General features: G+C 61.3%; 1 protein-coding gene across 1 annotated transcript; it reads right to left on the reverse strand.

Annotated features, from left to right (window-relative positions):
- Window positions 1-463: 463 nt before the first annotated feature.
- On the reverse strand, window positions 464-23,263 carry MAST3 (microtubule associated serine/threonine kinase 3). Its single transcript, XM_075723893.1, has 28 exons — window positions 23,217-23,263; window positions 22,637-22,726; window positions 13,359-13,447; window positions 13,052-13,124; window positions 12,848-12,868; window positions 11,675-11,753; window positions 10,935-11,092; window positions 9,146-9,221; window positions 8,469-8,678; window positions 8,286-8,387; window positions 7,602-7,734; window positions 7,030-7,097; window positions 6,529-6,614; window positions 6,180-6,388; window positions 5,705-5,843; window positions 5,340-5,472; window positions 5,064-5,229; window positions 4,675-4,776; window positions 4,274-4,396; window positions 3,833-3,939; window positions 3,545-3,690; window positions 3,150-3,382; window positions 2,847-3,047; window positions 2,537-2,763; window positions 2,292-2,414; window positions 1,993-2,129; window positions 1,613-1,794; window positions 464-1,509 (listed from the first exon to the last, which is right to left on the reverse strand). The coding sequence occupies exons 1-28, from the start codon at window positions 23,261-23,263 to the stop codon at window positions 464-466; spliced, it is 4,506 nt and encodes a 1,501-aa protein (XP_075580008.1).
- Window positions 23,264-25,078: the final 1,815 nt, after the last annotated feature.

Genomic DNA, 25,078 nt, shown 5'->3' on the forward strand with positions numbered 1-25,078 from the left:
GCTAAAACTGAAGTTAAAAAGTGGGGAAAAGCAAGTAGGTCTTTGCAAGGTTAGAAAACATTGCGTCATCCGGCTGGGAGCTGGGAGAGCACGGAAAAGCCTGGGACCCCCCAGGGCCGGGTCGGACCCTGCGGCGGTCCTGCACTGCCCGTTTAGCTTATAAAAGTAATAAATTAATTAAGGAATATTTGCATCGAGTCCTTTCTATACACAAAGGCTGGGGCCCTGCCGGGGAAATGCTGCCACCGGAAAAGCTCCTGCGTCTCTACAAAAATATGAGCATCTTTCGGGGAGTACAAAAAGCCTTCGGGGGAGGCGAAGTGCTGGGGCGCAGCCAGCGCCGACGTCCAAAACGGCTCCAGGGACGTAAATCTCATGGACACGCCGCACAGGATGGGGTTTTTTGGGGAGGCGGTGGGATGCCGCGGGGAGCCGGGACCATCCCCGGGTGCCAGTGCGGGGCTCAGGCGTGTTTGGCCCCGCTCCAGGCGCTGCCCCGGGGTGCGGGGAGCTGAGCACCCGCCGGCTCCTGGCCCCGCGCTGGCAGCGCCGGCGGCACCCGCGGCAGCTGCCGCTGGCCGGTTGCGCTCTCTCCGCAGTTCTGGTGCTGCCGGGAGCTGCGGTCCCGATGCTCGCATCCATCCCGCCGCAGCAAGGAGATGCTGCCGTCCAGCTGCTCGGCGCTGCCGATGGGGTAGGAGCCCTGGCATTCCCACTCGGCCCCCGCCGGCTCCTGCTCATCGCTCTCGGAGCCCTGCACTGCGATCTGCGGCACCGGGCTGGGCTTTGGCTTCGGCTCCGTGCCAGCCGTGCCACCACACCGGAGAGCTGCACCCTGCCCGGCTTCGCTCTTGCCGCCGTCTTCACTTGCCGGCATCGGCTCCGGCTCATCAAAACTCACTTCTTGAACCGCTTCTTGCTTCTTGAAGGAGTCCCGACGCTCGGAGAGGTTCAAGCGCCGCATGACCACCACCTCCTGGTCCCGGTCGTGCCTGTCCCCGAGCCGGCAGCCGGCGGGGTGATAACCATGCTCCCCAGGGTACGCTGGTGCTTCGCCCTCCCCGATGGCCTCCCCGTCCATCGCAGGCATCTCCAGCCCCAGCTTGCGGCCCACGCTGGTTTTCTTCTCCGCCAGGATGGTGACGATCTTCTCGGCCGACTGGACACGTTTGAGGAGGGGGGAGCGGGGGCAGTCGGCGCTGCGGGGTCGTGAGCTCTGGCGGACGATGGTGGGGGGGGACAGGGTCTTGCCCTGGAAGGAATGGGGGGTTTTGGGGTACCCTGGGAGCGGGGATGGGGAGCGCTGGGGAGAAGGCGGGCGCTGGGCGGATGAAGGGGTGCAGGCGAGGGGCGAGGGAGGGATGCTGCTGGTGGATTTGCGACGTCCCACTTTGTAGCGTTGCCCACCCAGTTTGGGTGCCAGCCCATGCAGGGAGCTGGGGCGCACGTGGCCGGCGGGTGACGTTGGGGTGCTGGAGGAGGGCGAGGTGCTCTGCGGGGACACAGCATCTGCTGCACAAAGAGAAAGAGGTCACCGCGAGGGACGGAGGGACACACGGCATCCCCGCCGTGCCGGGAGCTAAAATCCACGCCCCGCCGCGGGTTGGGGTACCTGGGGGCAGGTCGGGAGCGGGGCTGCGGCAGGGCGTCGCGGGACCCGGGGACAGGCTGTGCGTGGGGGACTCGGGGAGGCTCTCGCTGGAGGACAGCGAGTGATGGAGACCGGAGGAGAAGCTGCGGCTGGTGTGCAGGACTGATGACTGCTTGGAGATCTTCTTGAAAAGGGATTTTCTCCTGGGGGGGGACACACAAAGGTGGTGGGGACAGGAAGAGCCTTGGCTTCTCCTTAAAGCTGGTGGCCCTGAGTCTGCCGAGCTGGTGCTGGCAGGAGCGGACCCCGCTGGATCCCCCGGTATGGCAGAGCCGGAGCATCCCCCTAGTATGGCACACGCCGGGACAAACGCCATTTTATCCCACCCTGGTTCTACCCACCTGTCCTGGCTGTCCCTTTTCCTGCTCTTCTTACTTCTCCGTGCCATCCTCGTCTTGGAACTGTTTTTCCGAGCGGGGCCGATTTTAATGGAGGTGTTCTCCAGGGCAGTGGTCCGCAGGGCCACTTTATTCCCACTCTGAGGGACGGAAAACAAGGTGCTGCAGCATGCCGGATCCCAGCGCCGGATCCGAACTGGCTCCCGCCTTGGCTGCCAGCGGAGGCAATGCCGGGGAGCCGCTGGATTGATGCACCATTGCTGGGGGCTGGCCCGGCGAACAGCGTGGCACCGGTCACCTACCTTCAGCAGCAGCTCCACGACGTCCCGGTGAACTAAACCCAGCACCGACTCGCCGTTCACGTGTGTGATGAGATCGCCCGCTCTCAGTCCCGCTTCCTGCGCAGGGCTCCCCTCTTCCACGCTCTGCAATCAAAAGACCAAGATTTTATTCGGATGCAAGCCTAAGTTTCCTCCCGGGGTTTTCCCATCGGGAAACGGTGTCCGACACCACCGGTCCCTCCCCGTGCGGAGCCCAGGCCACGTACCCAGACCATATGGTGGACGGTATAGACGTCACTGTCCCCCATGTAGACGCGGATGGCTCGCAGGGTGAAGCCGTACTTCTTGCCCGAGCTGTGGATGATGATGGGGGGCCGCAGGCTGGCGATGGCGAGGGTCGAGTCTCGGCTTGGGGAGGAGTCACGGGAAGAGGGGTTCGACGAGAGGGAGTGGGGGGAGATGGGGCTCATCAGGGCGCCGCTGCTGAAGTCATCTGCAAGTGAGAGAAGCTGGCTCAGCCCGGGAAAACCACGCGGCAGCCGCCATCCGGCAGGATAAACCACGTGGCACACGGACCTGATGTGATGATGAGGGACAGGGCTGAGACGGAGGCAGATTTGGGGACACGGCCACCCGGAGAAGCTCTCTGCCTGTCCGGCACGTCCTTCTGGCTGCCCAGCCGACGGCTCCCACCCGGCTCCAAGCCCCGGGGAGTTGAGTTTTTGGTGCCGGTGCTGTTGCTCCGGAGGCGGATGCGGTTCAGGCTGATGAGATCGGCTGTGCAGAGGGGAGGAGGGAGAGTTTGGGGATGTGGAGAAGCCACCCCACGCTGTGCGGGACCCCTGGAGCATCCCGCACCAGCGCCTGCAGCCTACACACCGGATAACGCCGACGGCTTCACTGCGCCTCCGGTCCCTGCGTCGGGGTCTCCCAGCACAAACTTGGGTCTCTCCGGCTTGGAGGATGCTACACAAGGGCTTTCATCCTCCGAGGAGAAGGCAAATTTGGGCATGGTGTCCAGGCTGTAGGTGCTGGGCAACGCGGCAGGGCTGCGGCTTCGCTCGTGCTGGGAGGTGTACGGCGTGGAGCTGCAGGACGTCCAGGAGCGGAGCCTGTGCAGGAAGAGCAGGAGGGCTCGGGACAACCAAAGATGGGCGAGGGGGACAGCCCCGAGCCGCTGCAGAACCCCAGGTCACGTCCCACTGATGCCGCTGCAAACCCTCAGTGCTGGCACAGAGCCACATCAGCGTTGCACCGTCCGTCTCACCACGCACCGGGGCTCTGTGCCCGCCAGCCGGCTCCTGTCCTCGTCTCCCGAGTGCCTGTCCCATCGCTCCTCTTTGTCCTCGCTGTGACTCCGATCGGAGGACGAGAGGCTGAGGTTGGAGTGAGCTGCCAGGAATTCAGAGCTGCTGTACACCTGAGGAGGAGACGAGCCATCAGCAAGGAGCAGAAATTCAGGAATCCAGGCGCTCCCGCATCAGCCAGGACACTGATGCTCGGCACAACCGCGCTGGCTGTGGTGCCCGTCATTTTGGGTGCCAGAGGAGGGATTGGAGCACCTTGCTGAAGCGATGGGAGCAGGAGGAGAACTGCCCGATCTCCACGGATGATTCCTCGTCGTTGGTTTCTTCATCCGAATCCAAGTGGCGGTACCTCTCGGAGCGAGCTGAAAGCAAGAGCGGGAGCAGGCAGGGCTGTCACCCTGCCCGCAACACACCGCGTCCTGCCTGCCCGCGCAGCCCCGGGGGGATCTGCAGCCACGGGGAGCTGTACCGTGGCTGACAGCCCGCTCCCAAATCCCAGGGAAGTTTTGGGGTGAGAAAGTAAGGGCTTTGGTAAGGCTGAGCAGCCTGGAAACAGGATTGCATCTGTTTCATGACTTCGGCTGTAAAGCGACCGACTTCACCCAGGAGATTTTCATCTCCTGTGGGAGCATCCAACCTGCAGCCGGGATAACGGATTGGCAGAGGCAGGGGAAAAGGGGATGGATTTGGCCTCACTGTCGAAGTAGCTGGTGTCGTCCTCTGACTCCAGCTGGGGGATGAACTCAGCCTTCTGCCGCAGCAGCCCATTCCAGTCCAGGTGGAGGAAGAAGGAATGGTGCTTCACCTCATGCGCACCCCCTGCCAGGCAGAGAACCCTGTGTTGGAGGGATGGGGCAAGATCCGGGATGCTCCCGCTTCCATCCCAAACACGACGCTCTCTCCTCCATGCAGAGCAAATGGCTTAAAATAGGATGGATCAGATCCCTGTGCTGCCTTCCCAGGGTGAACCCCGAGCAGGGGACCTCCTCCGGGCATCCTCAACATGGCAGGACACACTTCAGTTTCAGAAAATGGCTTGACATGAATTAGGGCGCCAGGTCACCCCCTGAGCACTGTGCGGGGGCTGCCACGCGTACCGGTGCCCAAGCGCTCGAGGGGACACTGTCTCAGCAGCTGCGTGATCAGGTCCTGGGCGTCCGTGGGAAGAGCCTCGTCCCCTTCTGGCCACATAATTTCATCTGCAAGGAAAAAGGAAAAGGAGTTTGGTGTGGCTGGAAGTGTTTGGACACCACAGGGGCTGTGACGATGCGAGGTTGCAGGAGAAGTCACTTCTGGACAAGAGGAAAGTCCCCCAGGAGCCACAGAAGATGAAAGCATCCTCCCAAACCAGGAGATCAAAGCTTGAGGAGCCTCCTTGCTGTTCAACCGAGTATGAAATGAAGGAATGAAGCTCTCCGCGTGTTAAGCACAAGCCATGACTGCTGGGAAGAGCGAACCAAGGAGCAAAGTTGCCGCCGACACTCACCGCTGATGACCTGCCCGAAGAGCTCCTCGGGGGTGTCTCCGAAGAAGGGGACGCAGCCCACCAGGAACTCATAGAGGATGATGCCCATGGCCCACCAGTCGACGGGCTTCCCGTAGCCCTGTATGAGGATGACTTCTGGGGCGATGTACTCTGGAGTGCCACACACCTGTGTGGAAAGCAGCGGCTGACACCTCTGCAATGACCTTTGCAACAAGTCCCGAGGCTATCCCGGTCCCCAGCAACAGCAGATCCGCCAAGCGGAGCAGGACCTTGTACCTGCTTGTCCATGAACTCCCGAGTGTCCTTCTCCATATGCCCTTCATAGAGGTTTGTGGTCATGTTCATCAAGCCGATCTTTGACAGACCAAAGTCTGTCAGCTTTATGTGGCCCATGGAGGTGATGAGCAAACTGCAAGAGAAGACAGACACCCCACGATGATGCCGTTTGCTTCTGGGGAGACCTGGGCAGGACCAGCCGGACCCCAAGACCAGAGGGTCCTGGTGCAACGGCACAGAACCAGGTCTTTGGGCACCAGAACCCATGATCTCATTCTGCCTTACCCTCTGCCTTGGATCCATCCCTCTCCCATCCCCACCCAAACCCAACCCTGTCCCTGTTCAGACCTGACCCACATCCTCACTTGTCGGGTTTGAGGTCCCGGTGGACGATGCCGTAGTTGTGGAGATACTCCAGTGCGAGAACGGTCTCAGCGAAGTACATCTTTGCCATGTCGACGGGCAGTGGGCCCATGTTCTTCAGCAATGTGGCACAATCCCCCCCTATGGGGACACGGGTCCTCCTGAGCATGGGGAGCTCAGAGAAGGCAGGGAGGTCAGCAGGCAGGGCTATGCTGCTTCTCCTGCCAAGCAGGCTCCCAGCCAGACCCTCCCACCCCTCCTTGGAGCAGCATTGATCCCTGGGCTTGGGGCACAAACACTCTCCTAGGTGAGCACAGGCACCACCTTCATCAAGGTGAGACTCAGGATCACCAAAGCATCTCCTCACGCTTCCCTCCAATCCCTGGAGCAAAGCAGGGCAGGACATGTCCGGGTGGTGTCCTCAGTGCTCAGGCATTGATATTGCCCCCTCCCTCCAGCCCCAAATCCCATTCTCACCTTCCACATACTCCATCACCATGCAGAGGTGTCGCTTCGTCTCGAAGGAGCAGAACATGCTGACCACAAAGGGGTTCTCCGCAAAGGTGAGGATGTCTCTCTCCACGAACACCTGCTGGATCTGGTTCCTCAGGATGAGGTTCTGCTTGTTGATTTTCTTCAAGGCAAAGCGCTGCCGCGTCTCCCTGTGCCTCACCAGGTACACGGCCCTAGGAGAAACGAAATGGCTGGACCTCAAAACATGTCCTCCAACCACCAGGACTGACCACGCAGCACTGCAGGGCTTGGACAGGGAGGACTTGGGAGATGTTTACAGATGGAGACAAGCATTAGGAATCTCCCAACTCACCCGTAAGCCCCATTGCTGATCAGCTTGATGGTCTCAAAGTCCCCCTCGCAGGGCTTCCTCCGAGGAGTGGTGGCCGAAGGCTGGTGCTGAAGAAGACACGGAAGGTTTTTAATGTTTCCTGGAAGGTTTTTAATGTTTCCTGGAGTGCCAGTGCTCTGACTGCAGGCAGGAATTCACCGAGCACCATCACATATCACCTCTGAGTGCTCCTCACTGCCAGAGGACATCCCTCCCTGAGCCCTCTCCAGCCACAAACCCCAAACCAGAAGACCAAGATGCTCTGCAAATCAAGAACCTACTCTGACCTCTGTCCACTCAAGAAGCCAGTTGAGGGACTGTGAGATATTATGCCTGAATACAGCAGCCACCCTTGGGGACAACCTGAGTTAACATCTCCCAGGCTAAGATAGTGGAGGAGCTGCTGCAAGGAGCTTTGGTGCGGGGTGAGGCAGGACGAAGCTGGAGGCAGTAGGTGGGACACACAGGTAGGACCACACTCACCTCACAGGCGTCATCATTCTCCGGTGTGATGGTGTTCCCGCTGTCGAAGTGATCCAGCTGGACCATTTCTGCAAAAGACAGGGATGGTTTTCACCTTGTTCATGCTCACCTCCCATCAAAATAAACCCCCAACAACCACTTTCCCTCCAAACTCAGAGAACCCGCCGGGATTTAGCCACACGCTTTGCTTGAGCTATGGAGAAATTCAGGTCATGGCGTTAAGAGGTTCAACATGAGGTTAAATGTTTATATAATTCTCTTTTTTCCATAGTCATTCCCATGTTCTTCAGGGATTATGGTTCCCCCCCAAGGCCATGGCATCCTATGGATTAAGCGTTCTTGAGCTTAATCTGCTTTGCTGAACGTGTTGGGAGCAATAATGAGGGATGTGGGGCTGGCTGGGAGACTTGGACACTCTCCTGGTCCTACTGTGACCCACCCCATGACACCAGCTCAGCCCTGCTGGTCCCCCTGCCACCTCCCAGTGCTTGTTCACCCTTGCCAGTGGCCAAACTGGGAGTCCACATCCTGCTGCAGACCTTGGGGCCACCACAACCCAAGCTGTTCCCTACCCTCCAGTGGGTCCTTGACAAGCCCCAGTTGGCTGATGATGTATCGGGGAATATCGGTCTTTATTCCCTGGCCGACTTTGGCATGTCCTTCTGCAGCTTCCAGGAGATGGTAAAACTCCTCCGGGTCAAACTCCTGGACAGGGAAAACCAAAAACAGTAGAGGAGCAAGACTTTGCAAAGTTAAGCCTTTCCTCTAAGCCTTGAAGGTGACATCTGTAACTGGGGACAGGCTCTGGATGCTTGCAGGAGAAAGCTAAATGCTCTGCTCCTGTTTCTACCATTGTTCCCAATGTAAAGGGTTGATGGAAAAAAATGAAGCCCCATGAGCTCCTTCTTCCAGCTGCAGGAATGACAGCACAAAGGCGCGTGCTTTAGAAATTCAGCACAACAGTTAAAAAAAAAAAAAAAAAAAAAGAAAATGGATGAGAAAGCTTGCCAAGAAGTTCACATCTCCCTACTCTGCTAGGAAAAACCAGCTTCTCCCCTCTGAGAAATGGCTTCAATGCTAGGAATGGTCTAAGTTCCTTGCTATAGCCTCGCCAGGATGGTGAGGAGCAGCAGTTCCCATGGTGGACCAGGCAAGGTGGTGAGAAGATGCCTTGTCTTTCATGGTCCATGTCTGACGGAAAAAAGATGGGCACAGACCATGAAAGACAAGACACATCAGGAGCTGCCATGTCTTACCAGGCACTCCAGAAGGCGAGCAGGACGGGAGATGATGATCAGCAGCTTCCTCACCAGTTGGTCAATAAACTTCACCTCCTCGCTCTCCGAACGCTCCTGAGCCTGCCAGAGAGGAGACAGAAGCCAGGCATCTATCAGTGGCCTCAGGAGATGACATCAGGCAGGGTACTGCCCCGTACTTACATCTCGGAGCATCTTCTCAAGTTTTTCCTGCAGCTCCATGAAGTAGCGGGAGGTGATGAGAGCTCCCTGGGACTTTGCCAGACAGTCGCGGGCCAGTTCGATGATCTGGTGGTGGATGAAGCCCAGCACCCCGTCTGCCAGTGGCAGAGTGCTGCTTGGAGAGAAGTTTGTGATGGTGTCCTGCAGACGGTCTTCCATTTGGGCCGTGGCCTGCAAGGCAGAATGGATGGTGATGCCTGGGAACGTGTGCCCCCATACCATGCATCGGGTTTGGCCAGCCAGGATCTCATGCAACCACCTCCTGCATTGGGTTTGGCCAGCCAGGATCTCATGCTACCACCTCCTGCATTGGGTTTGGCCAGCCAGGATCTCATGCTACCACCTCCCACAGCTCCAATATCCACGTGCACATCCTGGCCCCACCTGGGACCCAGCTTCCAGCAGGCTGGAAAAGCTCCACCAAAGTCTCCAAAGACCTCTGCATGTGTGATGATGCAGACCCACAGGTCCCTGCCTCCCCAGTTCATGACCATGTCTCCAGTGTTCTCCAACACCCCCTGGTATATCTAGCCATGCATTCTATATTCCAGCACAGAGAAGAGGTTGTTCTGAGGAAGATGCTGTCAGGATGCTGCAGAGGCACTAATGTGCTCGTCCTCCCCAGTCCCAGCAGCTACCTTGGGGAACCGCTCCTTGTAGACATGGTTCATCATCACAACCTCGTTATCAAACGTTCCACTCGTCCGTCCAGGGCTGCGGAGGGAGGAAATCAGTTGCGTTACAAAGTCCAAGTCATTTACATCTATGCAAATAGCTACTACCCCTGGAAAGCGATTTGTTCCCTCCTCCTAACTCCCAATCCCAAGCAGTTAAAGCTCATCCGAGTGGAGCCATAAGCCTTGGGCCAGCACTTCCAGCAGCATCCCTCCTACTGTGCATGGATCTGGAGATCCCCGGAACCTGGACCAGGGAAGGATAACCTCCTGCAGACCCAGGTCTCCAAACTCAAGTCACTTGAAAATCCAGAGCTGAGAGGCTGGTGCATCAGTCATTTGGCTTTGAAGAGCGAGCTCATCCTTTCCTTCCTCTGGATCCCACAATTTCTTGCCACCATTGCCCTCTTGCAGCTCACCCACAAAAAAACCCCAATCAAATGCAGTGGTGGACGTGGGGACCTTCATTAAACAAGACTTCTCTCTTACCCTCACCCAACATTGCCTCTCTCAGGCCCCCGCCTGATGATCCCGTTATGCAAAGCAAGTCGCAGGAGCAGCCAGCAACTCATTAACTGCTATATAATAAATGCGGTGATTAAAACCAGACCCAAGCTGCTCACTGCCAGCCCCAGCCCAGCCTTTGCTGTGCTGTGCCGACCGCAGAGCTGGCATCTCCTTGGTGAAAACTTTGCCACCTACAAAATCCTGTCAGATAATTAATCTGATTTTAATGAAATTTCAGCCGGCAACATGCAGGGCTATGGCTCTGCCTCCGGTGCAAGAGGGTCAGGAGCTTTTTCAGTCGGAAAAAAGGATTTAACTGAAACATCCCCTGTAAAAAGCACAAGCTCCTGGTGCTGGACGAGCGGAAATGTGACCGGCTCCTTGCACGGGACATGGTCTTGGAGCAAAAACGCGGAGCTTGGCAGGTCCGTAGGGTCAGTTCACACGATGCTATGGCCACCAGCTTGATGGTCTCTCCAAATTTTCCTCTCTCCAGCCCACAAATGCCTGGCCACCTGCGCCCCTTGGTTTTTGCAGAGGCAAAGACCAGGCTGACGCTCAGCCCCAGCAAATACAGGTAATGTTTCCTGACTCAAGCCCAGAAATGGGATTTTTAACCTTTTAATGGCAGGTCAGGCCAGCAGCCTCCCAGCCATGCCCTGCAAGGACAGCCACCACTTGGGTGGCTCAGCGGTCCCCTTCTCTCCACTGAAACCTTTGAGACAATTGAGCAAGCTGCAAAACAACTATTTTGGAACAAATCCCACTTTCTCCAGCTTCAGCCCCAGGAAAACTCACTCTTAGGTGTCATCTGCTGCCGGGAGAGCAATGCCACATCCCAACAGCCAAGAAGATGCTGAGAACCACACCCTAATGCCCAAAATCATGGAGATCAGGATCATAGACTCATGGAATGGTTTGGGTTGGAAGGGACCTTTAAAGGCCATCTAGTCCAACCCCCCTGCAATCAGCAGGGACATCTTCAACCAGATCAGGTTGCTCAGAGCCCCGTCCAATCTGACCTGGAATATTTCCAGGGATGGGGCATCTATAACCTCAAGTCATAGCTTCTCCACTCCCCTGCAAGGGGAAATCCCATATTGGGGTCAACACCTTGGGACAGGCTTAGCAGGACCGGGATATCCCAGGAACAGCTCACGAGAGGGCAGAGGATGCGCTGGATGTGCCGGCACCCAGTGCATTGTCCCGGCAGCACCATGGGTGCTCCTCACAGCGGGTGCCGTACCTGAGGCTCCTGGATCGTGGGCGCAGGCAGGGTGAGTGCCGCCCCTCCTCGTCCATGACGCTCTCCGTGCTGCGGAAATGCTTAGAAAGGAAATGCAGCTCGTCGGGGGTGGGCTGGTACGGCAGCTGGTGCAGGCGCTCCTGGGAGGATGAGGATGACTGGAAAGAAGGACAGACATGGCGGGGATCAGAAGATGGATCCATGCTTCCCAGCAGCGGGGCGGAAACCAGCAAGCCCACGAGGAAAACATTCCTCGGAGCCTCTTAGGAGGCTGGAAACACTGATAGGCAGCACACTGTGCTCGGTAACGTGAAATACGGATGGCAAGGCCAGCCCGGGGAGGTCTGCGCTGCCCACTCTCACCCCAGACCTCCCGCTCTCCCGCTCAATCCAGCTCCGCTGACCCCCCATCCCTTGTACCCACAGCATCCCAGGCGGCTCCTGCCCGGTCGTGCCCCTGCCTGGTCGGGATGTGCCCTGTGCACGCTCGACCTGCAACACACAGCGATGCTGTAACGCCCAGGGATGCTGTAACGCCCAGGGATGCTGTAAGCCATTAGCTGAGCTCCGTGGCTTGCTTAAAAGCACACTTGGAAAGCAGGATGCAGCTAAAGCACATGGTCCTCTAGGAATGCAGGGGCTGTCTGGGAACCGACGCCACGGGGCTTTGAGAGGCATTTCACCAAAAATCAAGGGGTTTGGGGTCGTCTTGCCTGCTGTCACGAGAAAGCAAATGTTACCGAGACGGTGGAGCTGGGGGTGTTGGTCCCATAGCCAGAGGAGGGTAGCGAAGCCAGTGACCACCTTCTGCCATCAGCCCTGCGAGTGCAAATGTGCCAATCACATACAGGAAGAAAACCAACATCTAAATGCAAATAAATAACGTCAGAGCGATAAGGATGGGGAAGAGGATGCAGGTTTGGCTTGAATAATAAAGCCCTGAAACCTCTTTTCGGAATGGACTGAAACTGGGTGAAGTAAGAGGGGTTTGCAGGTGACAGGGGCTGTTCTGCAACCCCGGCGTGCAGGCGCCCACGGGGACAGTGACAGTGAGCAGGGTCCCCGCAAAGGGACAGCACTGGGGCTCGGTCGGGTGGTGAATCCATTTCAGGCAGAAAAAAACCAACCTGCGAGAATCTGATTTTTAATTAGAGCAAAATTCAGCCTTCTGGGACTTTGTTCTGTGAGAAATCAGGATTCCTAAAGACCCGTCCTGAGACAACAGGCGCCACGGAGCAGAGCCCGGTTATAAACAGGAAGGCAACCGCTCATACGTAGGCGAATGCTTCCTCTTGGAGACGTTTCTAACGGATGGGGCAACGTCCAGGTCAAGAGGAGGCCCTTCACCTCCCGCCGCCGCTTCCCGTGCGGGGCCAAGGACGGCAGGAGCTGGCAGGGCGCCGGATCCGGCACCGGCACCACCGCGTGCCCTCGCCACCGGCAGGCTCGCAAACCCCTGGCCCCACAGTTTGGCTTTTCGCTCCGTTACAAGCGTGAAAGCCATCCGCAAGCCTCCAGCTTTTTTCCATGCGACGATCGATGGGTTAAAATCAGCCGTCCACCCCCATGTGTGCAATTAACTAATTAATTAAACAGGATTTTGGCTGCATCTCAAACAGCACAGGCTGGGGAGGGGACGCAGCGAGATCTGCCTCTGCAGGAACCCGGCCGAGCATCCGTCCCCAGATATCTGCCAAGCATCTGTCGGGAGCGCTCGGAGCAGTTCCAAGCCGGGGCTGAGCTCATGGCCGGGGACGGTGTGATGGGAACAGGGATATTTCTGCTCCTGGAGCTGCAGGGAGCCCGGCCCCAGAGCAAAATCTCCCACCCAGGGATGCACACAAAGAAGGGCCATGCCGGTGCAGAGCAGACATCTCCCCGGAACGCAGCCCCAGCCCGTGCCCGGTACTCGCCTGTCAGTCCGAGGAGCATGGCTGGGGTGGTGGGAGGCAGCAGTCATGGCAGAGCAAACATCAGACCACAAATCAGGGAGAAAAGAAGGAAAAAAAAAAAATCAAAACAAATCACCTGAGATCAACAGAACAGTCCCAGCTGGTGAATTATAATTATTACTATTAATGAATATTAATGGTCTGGGAGGGGAGCTGGGAGCTCACCTGCGAGCGAAGGGGAAGTTGATGGAGGTGCTGGCGGAGAAGTTGCGTGGGCTGTCCAAGGGGCTGCTCCCGGCTGCGGGGAGAAAGGGGGAAAAGTCACCCCGACACCCGCAGTGCCATGGGCTGCTCCTTCAGGGGAAAAAGTGGGTAAATCGCTTCCCAAGCTATTCCCTCCTGGAAAAGGCACCCGCGGCCAGGAGCCAGCCCACTGCTGCTAACAAGGTGCTGCAGAAGCAGAAGGGTTACCCTCCAAAATATTCAGGTAATTTTGGGAGATGCTCAACCTGTCCCCGGGGACATCCCTTACCTGTCGGCACGGAGAGGGGGGAGAGAGGCCGTGAGAGGGTCGGAGACGGGGTGCCCACCACTAAGCTCTTCCTATTGCTGCTTCGGCAACTAGGGGAGAAAAAGAGGGAATTAGTTTGGGGAAGCAAAGGATGGGCAGGGCTGGACGGGCTCGGGCACGTACGAGTCCGTTTGTACGTGATGCCATGTGCCAGGGGACACGGCTGCCATCACCCCATTGATTACAGATCTCCTGCCACAGGGAAGATCCATCCCCGGTTCAATGCTGCCGGAGACAGGCCGACGGGGTTATTTTTAATGACGAACTGTCTTGTCGAGGTCCCACTTCTGGTTTTGGCTTGCTGGGGAAGGCAGAGGCAGGCGGCCCCTTGGGCAATGCGCCGAGGGCAGGAATAGAAAAAGGGATGTAAAAGGGGGAAGCGATGGAGATGCCAAGCGGCCGCAACCCGAGCTGCTCCATCGCATGGAAAATGCCGCCGGTTCCTATAAACCTCCCTACACTCGGTGGTCCCCATGTCACAGCGGGGAGGACGGTTGGTCCCCGACCCCCTGAGACTTTGCAGTGCCGCTGGGCATTTGCGGTGGCCTGGCAGAGGTCCGGCTCCGCAGAGGTCCGGCTCCGCAGAGGTCCAGCAGGCAGCAGGAGGAAGCCCCGTGCACTGGCGCCGGGTGAAAAGCAGCACCGCACACAGGTCCATGCCGACAGCGCCGGCACCTCAACATCCCAAACACCCCAAAACTGCTATCCCAGTGCCGCACCCCAGCATCCCGCAGAGCTTCTCTGGAACAACTGGAAGACCACATCTGCAAGCACCAGGTCTCCATCTCACTGTCTCCATTCCCACCTTCCCAACTCACAAGATTTCAATCCTTCTGGCAGGAATTTCCTTTTTCCTTTCCTCTCAGCCCTTCTCCAAGCCCCGAGCCCAAGGCTGCCTTGCAAGCATGGCCCAGCCTCAAAAAGCCCACCTGCCCGCAGGGATGCTGCAGCCCCACTCCCACCGTACGCAGCCCCTTTCAACCCTGTTTAAAATATGACGGGCTCATTTAAGTTCTCTTTCACTCTCTGCAGAGAGGGAACTGCAGATAACCACAGCGCGGAGCAGAACCTGGTGCTAGCTGCCATGCAAGCATGAGGACGACCTCCCCTTTCCTCTATCTGCGCTTCCTCGGGCTGCAAATTCTGCAAAGGCGACATTGAATTTCCTTGCCAGGCTGGGAGCAGGAACCCGCTTGTATGTCACTAATTAGAGGACGTTGTTTAACATCACGCCACGGCCCGGTACACATGCAAAATCCAGAGGATGAACCCGAGGCGAGGGGATTCTCCCCGGATCCCCAAACCAGAAGCGAACGGCAGAAGTGGTATCTGGCGTGCAAAGGACGGCGTTTTGCAACGCGCCGTCCCTCCAGACGGATGTACACAGCGCCGATGCACAGCCAACCTCAGCGACACGTGGTCAGAGCTCCCCACACGTGGTCAGGCACGCGATGCCCGGCACCCCGGCACCTTCTGCTGGCATCTTCCCCCACCCGGGGCTCCTCCCGCTCCCACCGTAAAACCAGGAGCCCCAACTCTTCTGCTCGAGACTGAAGGTCTTGGCCAAGCTGGCGACTGGGGAGGCTGCCTGGGGCCCCCCCAAAACCCTCCTCTGCCAGCTGCACCCTCCCTGCATCCTGGATGAGGGGTCCCTGGGTGCCCTCCTGGGGCATGTACCCCCCCGACTGCCCCGAGCTCACCCAGAGCTGCAGCGGCTTCGGAGGGCTCGGAGCCTCCTGCTCAGCACCGGCGCTGAGCCGTGGTGCTGGGGGGGAAGCAGAACCTCCCCCAACACCCATTCACCCCTTCCCGCCCCTGCCGGGCCCCTCCATTTGGTTTGCTTTCTTAAACGCAGCCTTGAACATCGATTGCAGCACCTACAGCTGCGAGCTCACAGCCCAGCACCCACCCCTGGAGCAAGAGCAAACCACAGGCTCTCGCCACCGCCGGCTCCGTGTGACGGATGGGAAACCGAAGCACTGCGAGCGAACCCGCGCTGCCACTGAAGCGGCACGAGCAGAGGTTTGTTAACCAGGAGGGCTGCAGAGAGCAGCCAGCTTTGGTGCCGCTTCGCCGTTCGGTCCTGCCGCCGGGACCCGGGTGCATGTGCATCTGCGTCTTGCAGCGGGGGACATCCCAGGGGACAAGGGGCTCGCTCCTGCTTGCTCGGTTTCATTTTGGAAGTGAAAACAAACCTTTAACGAAGCAAGTTCCAGTAATGGTGACACAGAGGGAGGCCGACGTTTCCTGTTTCCGCGCGCTCCACCCTCGGCTCCGCAACCATCTTGCACCATTTTAACCCCCCTTCGCCTGATGCATCATCTACAGCTGGTTCCCATCCTTCACGGCACGGAAACCTCGGGCTAGAAACAAGCCTCGGGGTAGAGATGAGCTGCCGAGCCCTGAAGGCAGGAGCTAGGGTTGCTGCCCTCTCTGCCTCCATCACTTAATTGCACATTCGGTACCAAAAATGGAGTGGAAAATTGCCGTCAGCATCTCCCGCGCTGCTCGTGCTGAGGCTGCCTCGACCTCGGCGCTGCCGTTGCCATCCAGCACTGATTTCAAAGGATGCGGAAAGTGTATGACAGCCGGTGTGACCCTGAAGCCTGGAGCAAAATAATGTGTCACCCGTCCCAAGGCTGCCTGCCAGGAGGAACCGGCACCTCCCACCGCCTGCCGGCACCTGCACCGGCACCCAGCCTTGGCACGGCACGGCCGGGATGCCCACAGGCAGGAGATGGAGCAAAATCCGGCAGCTTCCCGCAGGCTGCCTCCTCGGAGCTGTGGGAAGGGCAGGATCCGGCTGCGCAGCACAGCGCTGATGTTTCTATCCAGCAAACGGCTCCGCCAGGATCTGGGCGAGCGGCGTTGGGTGGCAAGGAGTCAGCACCGTGCAATAGCGAGGGTCACGCTAAACCACCCGGCCGTAGGCAGGGCCGTCGCTGGGAAACGCGTGGAGGGACCGCAGCATCCTGGTCCTCTCCCGCAGGATCCGACCTCTAAAACTTCCCAGGATGGTAGAGCGTCGTCCGTCAGATGCCAGCCCAGTGCTGGGCACTGCCGGGCGGTGAATACCAGGCAGAAAGCCCGCGGTTTGGGGCAAAGCGGGTGCAGGCTGGTGGGAGCAGCGCGGCTGCGAGGGCAGGGTCAGGCCGATAAGGGAGCAGGCGCAGTCTCAAAGTACAAGCGGGCGGCTCCGCTCCCGGCCGCGTGATTAAGAGCATGAGCCGGCGCTCCCGGCTCCCTTCTTCATGTGGCTGTGGATAACTTTTTTCCTCCATATCCCCGAAAAGGGCTCAAGGCACTCACGTGCCTGGAGATTTGGGGAAGTGCTGTGGATCACCACGTCCTGGAAAAATCTCTTTCCAGTGGGATAAGTTTGTGTTTAAAGTTGAAACCTGCTGAACAAAGTGGCTGCGTCCCCAGTTCCGCCATGACATTTCTTCTCCGTGACTTCTGACAGCACTGAGCTCGGCTGCCGCCGGGGATGGAGGCTGGGATGGGGGAGGCTGGGGACCAGGGTCTGGATGAAATACAACGCGCTGCCTGGCACGGGCCACGCACACCCCCACCACATCTTCACAACCCCCACCAGGAACCCGGCATCGCCCCGCAGAGCCGCCCTGGCCCCTCTTCCCACCCCAGCCGAAAGCCTGGCGTTGCGGCTGCTCGTATTAACCCGCCCCCAAGCACCGAGCACCGCTCTGGGCACCTCCCAAGAGCACAATCCCAAATCCTCGCAGGGAATTGCGGGGTACCAAGTCACGTCAAGACTTATTTATTTCTTTGCGCTGCAAGAAAACAACCTAAAGAAACTGCCTTGCTCCTCGGGACGCATCCCTGCACGCCCCTGTGCCGCAGTTTCCCATTAGTGGGTAGGAAGCGGTACCTGTTAGGTCTGCTGGCACATTTTCCTGCGGTGTGCGAGGTGTGAACAGCCACAGGAAGCATCCATGGAGGAGAAGAGCCCCGTCAGCCACCAAACCACCGACCATCCTGCCCCACATCGGCCACCTCAGCATCCCCCCGCGGGAAATTAGGATCTCTCAGACCTCTTAATCCCACTAAATAACACCATACGCTTTCTGCCCGCTGTAAAATAGGCCAGACCGGTTCTCGCCGTGGATTCTAGGAATACCAGTGAAAGAAGAGCAAATCCTCTGCCCTTCATGAGAATTACAGCCTCACCATGCTCAGCTGGAGACAGATGACCACCTGGATCATCTCTCCAATTACACATCTCTCCCAGGGCCCCCTTGGCTCAGCCACCCCAGGCTGGAAAACCCCATCCAACGCCTTTTCTCATTTATTAAGGGTCCTGCTCTCCCAGCCTCACGTGCTGGCAGCCGTAATGCCCGCAGCTCGGGCGAGGCAGGTACCCTCCCGCGGCTGGGATCGGTGCTGGATGGATACGTTTGCTAAGCAACCGTGTCGCTTCGTGCCAGCCCACAGTAATATTAAAAGACATTCACAATGGGAACATCTCCCCTCTGCCTCCGCGCTGTCTTAAACACCTTTTTTTATATAAAGCTGTGGAAGGGTTTTATGCCTGGGCTGGCAACGGCACCCCAAATCTGCTGGATGGAGGTGCCAGCCTCCACCACCCGCCCCCGGGGACTCAGCGGGTGCTCGCTGCACCTCTCCCAGGGCCGGCGGTGCTGCCTGTCCCCCTCCTCGGGGACACGTCCCACCTACCTGTGCCAAGCCCAGCTGGAGAGCTGGGGCAGCCCCACTAGCACCCCATTTATGCAGCAGCCCCCAACACAGCCCCCAGCCCCACGGCCAAAGGGGGTGTGAGCCCTTGGCCCCCCTGCAGTCCTGCCCATGGCTGCCTGCAAGGGAATGGCCCCTTCCCACCCCCCGGGCACCCGGGGACCCTCTCCCCAGCTCAGGACACGTCACCCATTGGTGCGGTGCCCGTGGCACAGGGGCTAACAGGGGTATTTCACCCTTGTGCATGCAAGACCCTCCCCCAAATACGCACCCCGCTGCAAAGACCCCCAACCCACACCCCCTGGGACTGGCGCACAGCACCCCAAAATGTGCATCCCCTAATGCCCCGGGACCCGGAGCTCTGCACCCCCCATGGCACCGGGCTCCCAACCAACCCCCCCCCCCCCCCCCAGGGCACAGCCCACCCCAGGCAACCTCGGAGCTCTGAGGATGCACCCTCAGTGCACAGCACCCCCCGAAAAGATGCACCCACGGTGCACAGCTCCCCCCCCACCCCACACACCCCAGGGTGCACCCCCGGTGCAAGGACACCCCAACCCATGCACCCCAGTGTGCACCCCCCGCTGCACCCCCCCCCCCCGCATCCCGGGGTGCCCTCCCCGCTGCACAGCCCCCCCCAAATCATACACCCCGGTGGAAAGACACCCCCCCAAACCATGCACTCCGGTGCGCACCTCCCCCATGTATGCCCCCCGGTGCAAAGTCCCCCCCGAACCCGCGCAGCCTGGTGCTCCCCCGGTGCAAAGCCCCCCCCCCCCCCCAACCTACGCAGCCCGGTGCCCCCCCGGTGCAAAGCCCCCCCCCCCCAACACAGTGCCCCCCCGGTGCAAAGCCCCCCCTGAACCCACGCAGCCCGGTGCCCCCCCGGTGCAAAGCCCCCCCCCCAACCCACGCAGCCCGGTGCCCCCCCGGTGCAAAGCTCCCCCCCAAACACAGTGCCCCCCCCGGTGCAAAGCCCCCCCCGAACCCACGCAGCCCGGTGCCCCCCCGGTGCAAAGCCCCCCCCCCCAACACAGTGCCCCCCCGGTGCAAAGCCCCCCCTGAACCCACGCAGCCCGGTGCCCCCCCGGTGCAAAGCCCCCTCCCCAACCCACGCAGCCCGGTGCCCCCCCGGTGCAAAGCCCCCCCCCCCCAACACAGTGCCCCCCCGGTGCAAAGCCCCCCCCGAACCCACGCAGCCCGGTGCCCCCCCGGTGCAAAGCCCCCCCCCCCAACCCACGCAGCCCGGTGCCCCCCCGGTGCAAAGCCCCCCCCCCAACACAGTGCCCCCCCGGTGCAAAGCCCCCCCCGAACCCACGCAGCCCGGTGCCCCCCCGGTGCAAAGCCCCCCCCCAACACAGTGCCCCCCCCGGTGCAAAGCCCCCCCCGAACCCACGCAGCCCGGTGCCCCCCCGGTGCAAAGCCCCCCCCCAACACAGTGCCCCCCCCGGTGCAAAGCCCCCCCCGAACCCACGCAGCCCGGTGCCCCCCCGGTGCAAAGCCCCCCCCCAACACAGTGCCCCCCCCGGTGCAAAGCCCCCCCCGAACCCACACAGCCCGGTGCCCCCCCGGTGCAACCCCCCCCCCCCCAACCCACGCAGCCCGGTGCCCCCCCGGTGCAAACCCCCCCCCCCCCAAACCCACGCCCCCCAGTGCCCCCCCGGTACAAAGCCCCCCCCGAACCCACGCAGCCCGGTGCCCCCCCGGTGCAAACCCCCCCCCCAAAACCCACGCCCCCCGATGCCCTCCCCGGTGCAAAGCGCCCCCCCAACCCACGCCCCCCGGTGCCCTCCCCGGTGCAAAGCCCCCCCAGCCCAGGCACCCCCCCGGTGCAAGGCCCCCCCCCACCCCACGCCGGCCGCGGTGCCCCCCGGCCCGGTGCAGGGCCCCCGCCGCCCGGTACCTCTTGGAGCGCTGGAGCAGGGCGCCGGCGGCCCGCTGGCCCCGGTACCCGGGCGGGACGGCTCCCCAGCAGCTCGGGTCCGACATCGCGGGCGCCTCGGCCCCGCCGGGGCCCGGCCGCATCCACCGGCACGGCCGAGCGGCGCCGGGGGCCGGGAGCGGGGCCGGGAGCGGGGCCGGGCCGGGCTCCCGCCGCCGCCGCCGCCTCCCGCCGCCGCCCGCCCCTTCCCGCCCCGCGGCGCCGGGGTTGCCATGGAGACGGGCAGCGCCCCGAAACGGGGCCGGGGTTTCCATGGAGACGGGGGGAGCACCCCCAAAAGGGAGGGGGGGGGGACGGGTAGCATAGAAAGGAGGCAGCGCCCCAATATGGGGTCAGGGTTATCGTGGAGATGGGGCTGCGCCCCAAAATGGGGGCTTGGGGTTACCATGGGGATGGAGCAGCACCCCAAAATGGGGGCTTGGGGTTACCATAGAGATGGGGCAGCACCCCAAAATGGGGTCAGGGTTACCATGGGGATGGAGCAGCACCCCAAAATGGGGTCAGGGTTACCATGGGGATGGAGCAGCACCCCAAAATGGGGGCTTGGGGTTACCACAGAGATGGGGCAGCACCCCAAAATGGGGTCAGGGTTACCATGGGGATGGAGCAGCACCCCAAAATGGGGTCAGGGTTACCATGGGGATAGGGCAGCACCCCAAAACGGGATCAGGGTTACCATGGGGATGGAGCAGCACCCCAAAATGGGGTCAGGGTTACCATAGAGACGGGGCAGCACCCCAAAATGGGGGCTTGGGGTTACCATAAAGATGGGGCAGCACCCCGAAATGGGGTCAGGGTTACCATAGATACGGGGCTGCACCCGAAATGGAGCCACAGTTACTATAGGTATGGGACATCACCCCAAAATGGAGCCTTGGTGTTACCATAAAGGTGGGGCAGCACCCCGAAACGGCTTTGGGGTTGCCATAGACATGGGGCAGCACCCCAAAATGAGGTCAGGGTTACTACAGAGATGGGACATCACCCCAAAATGCAGGCTTGGGGTTACCATAGAGACAGGGCAGCACCCCGAAAGGGGGTCAGGGTTACCTTGGAGACGCAGCATCCACCACTCCTGCCGTCGAGGGGCACAAATCCCCCCAGGTCAGCAGGGGTGGGCACAGAGCCTGGCTCTCCCTTGGGGGGGGAGCGCTCTCCTAACAGCGTCCTGCGGCCCACGGGATGCCGTGCTCGGAGGGCGACTGCCCGGAAGCACCCCGGCAAGTGCCCCGCAACCTCACTCCCACGCCAGCTTTCATATTTAATTGGGGAGATCCCGAGCAAAGACCCAGTGAAATCCACCCTCCTGAGCACCAGTGACAAAAACCCATGCGGTGGCACGCCGGGGCCGGCGGAGCCTCCTGAACTGCCTGGCACGGCATTGCCACGCTTGCCGGGTGGCAGCTGGCAAGTGCCACGGCCAGAAATCCCAACCACGGTGGGTTTGGGCAGGGTTTCAGCTTGGCGAAAGGGCAGCACCGAGCCTGGCAGCACCGCGCTTCCCCTCGCCTCTGCCCAGCAGCTGCAAGATGCCAGCACGTGGAGGCACCCGGGGCGCTGCCAGACTGCCCATCCTCGTCCCTGTCTTCGTCCCCATTCCATCCCCACCACGAGCATCCCAAAAATGCCCTCCCCGAGGCCTCGACTGAGCAACCGCGTGGTCGCGCTTGCTGTTCCACGTGCCGTGGTCATTGCGGGCAAGGGGTGGCCAGCCAGGGCTCGTGGAGGGAGGGGAGCAGGCAGGGACCCCGGTGTGCAGGCAAAGTGCAGGCAGCACCCTGGCTCCCGCCTGCCCACAACAAATGGCTCTGCCTGTTGCTGAGCAGCGGCAGAGCTCCCTGCTGCTTCCTCCTCACCCGCTGCCAGCCCCGACAGACGGATGGAGGCATCTGGCGTCACCCATGGGTGCTGGGCAGGCCGCAGCTCTGCCCCACGGGTGCCATGGGGCACAGGGCCGGGGCGTGACCGCCGGGTGCCAGCACACCCGCTGCACCTTGTCCCCGGGGCAGAGCGCAGCCAGCACGCGCCGCAGGGTCCGGCCTCCCGCCTCTGCGACGGCGGCACCCGGCAGGGCACCGCAAGGGGCTCAACGCATTTTGGGTGGGGGGCCCCTGTCCCCCAGAGCAGCCCCCCCTCCCCTTCCCCCACGGCAGAGCAGAAAAGACAGCAAGGGAGGTTTCCCGTGTGGGAGGAAGGCGCCATCCCTGCTCCCACCCTGCTGCCATCACTATGCCCTGTCCTGGTCCAGTTTCGAGGCAATCCCCCCCAAAAACCGAGGATGCTCAGAGCCTGAGCTCGAGCTACGGCGATGGCATTCCCATCAGGGGTCCCCAAAATGGACCGGTTGGTAGCCCACTGGCATGGCCAGGCCACTTTCGGGGTGCACAGGGCTGGGGACAGACCCCAGCTGTGTTGCCCCATGCGCCCTGCAGAAGACAGAGCCGCTTTCGGGCCCCCGTGGGGCATCCATGCTGGGGGTCCCACCTTGCTGCCCACATCTCCACCTCTCCCCCTTCCCTGCTCGGTCCCTCCTGCCCCGGAGCTGGCGGCTGCGGTGCCTGGGGCGGGTTTGGGGGGGTCTTACCTCCAGGGGTGCAGGGTTAGTAAGGGGCTGCAGGGGCTGCAGGGGCTGCAGGGGCTCAGCAGCGTCGGGCTCTGGCTGCTTGGAGACAAGCTGCAAGGCAAGACGTGCCAGCGCGGCGTCAGCGGGTGCCGGTGGGCACCCTGATGGCACAGCCCCCCCGGCTGGGGTGGGGGGTCCGGAAGGGGCCAGCAGTGGAGGGGGCAAGGGCTGGAGCGGGGAGCAGGGCTGGGGGGCAGGCAGGGCAGAGAGGGGAGGGGGGCAGAGCTGGAGGGGGAGCGCAGGGGACAGCAGGGACCTGCGGGGCCTAAGGCTGGGGGGGGACACGACACTGAGGGGTCCGGTGCTGCCAGGGGGTGGGGGTCACCGGTGGGTCCAGGGCTGTGGATACGGGAGGAAGGGCTGGGACCTGCGGCCTGCGGGTGGGAATGCAGTGGGATGGGGGATGCTCTGGGATGGGGGATGCTCCGGGATGGGGGATGCCCCGGGGCGGGGGATGGTCCCGGGGCGGGGGATGGTCCCGGGGTGCCGCCACCCGCTCCCGGTGCCGGTACCGGCGCACCCAGCCCCGTCCCCGACTCACTCCAAGGTCAGCGAGGGGATCTTCAGCCTGTCCCGCCGCGACTTCATGCCACCGCCGCCGCCGCCGCCCCGCTCCGCTCCCCTCCCGCCGCCGCCGCACCGGCTGCCCCCGCGCTGGGCGGCTCCCGCGGGCGGGCGGCAGCGGCGGCCCCGCCGGGGCTCCCTGCTCGGCCCGCCGGGCCCGGGCCCGCCCCTGCGGCACGGCTCGGCTCGGTATGGCACGGCTCGGCACAGCACGGCTCGGCTCGGCAGCCCCCGGCGCGCCCGGCCCGCTGCAGCAGCGGCCCCGATCCGTTACCGCTCCCGGGATGTGCCGGGGCACCGGCGGTGCTGAGACACCGCAGCCCCAGCACAGCTCCAGTACAGGCCCAGTATAGCCCCAGTGCATCCCTAACACAGCCCCAGTATGGCTCCAGTGCCCGCCAGTGCATCCCTAACACAGCCCCAGTATGGCTCCAGTGCCCGCCAGTGCATCCCTAACACAGCCCCAGTATGGCTCCAGTGCCCGCCAGTGCATCCCTAACACAGCCCCAGTATGGCTCCAGTGCCCTCCAGTGCATCCCTAACACAGCCCCAGTATGGCTCCAGTGCCCTCCAGTGCATCCCTAACACAGCCCCAGTATGGCTCCAGTGCATCCCTAACACAGCCCCAGTATGGCTCCAGTGCCCTCCAGTGCATCCCTAACACAGCCCCAGTATGGCTCCAGTGCATCCCTAACACAGCCCCAGTATGGCTCCAGTGCCCTCCAGTGCATCCCTAACACAGCCCCAGTATGGCTCCAGTGCCCGCCAGTGCATCCCTAACACAGCCCCAGTATGGCTCCAGTGCCCGCCAGTGCATCCCTAACACAGCCCCAGTATGGCTCCAGTGCCCTCCAGTGCATCCCTAACACAGCCCCAGTATGGCTCCAGTGCCTTCCAGTGCATCCCTAACACAGCCCCAGTATGGCTCCAGTGCATCCCTAACACAGCCCCAGTATGGCTCCAGTGCCCGCCAGTGCATCCCTAACACAGCCCCAGTATGGCTCCAGTGCATCCCTAACACAGCCCCAGTATGGCTCCAGTGCCCTCCAGTGCATCCGTAACACAGCCCCAGTATGGCTCCAGTGCCTCCCTAACACAGCCCCAGTATGGCTCCAGTGCCCGCCAGTGCATCCCTAACACAGCCCCAGTATGGCTCCAGTGCCCGCCAGTGCATCCCTAACACAGCCCCAGTATGGCTCCAGTGCCCTCCAGTGCCTCCCTAACACAGCCCCGGTACTGTTCCAGTGCCCTCCAGTGTCCCCCCAGCACAGCCCCTACGCCCCCCAGCACACAGCCCCGTGACCCCCGACAGCCCCAGCCCAGCGCCAAGACCCCCCTGCATTAGCCCTGCAACACCTCAAAACACCCCGGAACAGCCCCAGTACACTCCGACAGACCCCAACGCACAACCCCAGCGCAGCTTTGCAACAGCCTCCTACCACACCCCAGCACACCCCAGTACACCCCAATGCACCTGCAGCAGAGCACAGCACACCCCAGTACACCCCAGTACAGCCCAGCACACCCCAACACACCCCAGTACACCCCAATGCACCTGCAGCAGAGCACAGCACACCCCAGTACACCCCAGTACAGCCCAGCACACCCCAATACCACTTAGAACACCCCAACACACCCCAGTACACCCCAATGCACCTGCAGCAGAGCACAGTACACCCCAGTACACCCCAGTACAGCCCAGTACAGCCCAATGCACCTGCAGCAGAGCACAGCACACCCCAGTACACCCCAGAACAGCCCAGCACACCCCAATACCACTTAGAACACCCCAGCACACCCCAATGCACCTGCAGCAGAGCACGGCACACCCCAGTACAG

This window comes from Pelecanus crispus, chromosome 20 (genome assembly GCF_030463565.1).
Source record: "Pelecanus crispus isolate bPelCri1 chromosome 20, bPelCri1.pri, whole genome shotgun sequence".
NCBI lineage: Eukaryota > Metazoa > Chordata > Aves > Pelecaniformes > Pelecanidae > Pelecanus > Pelecanus crispus.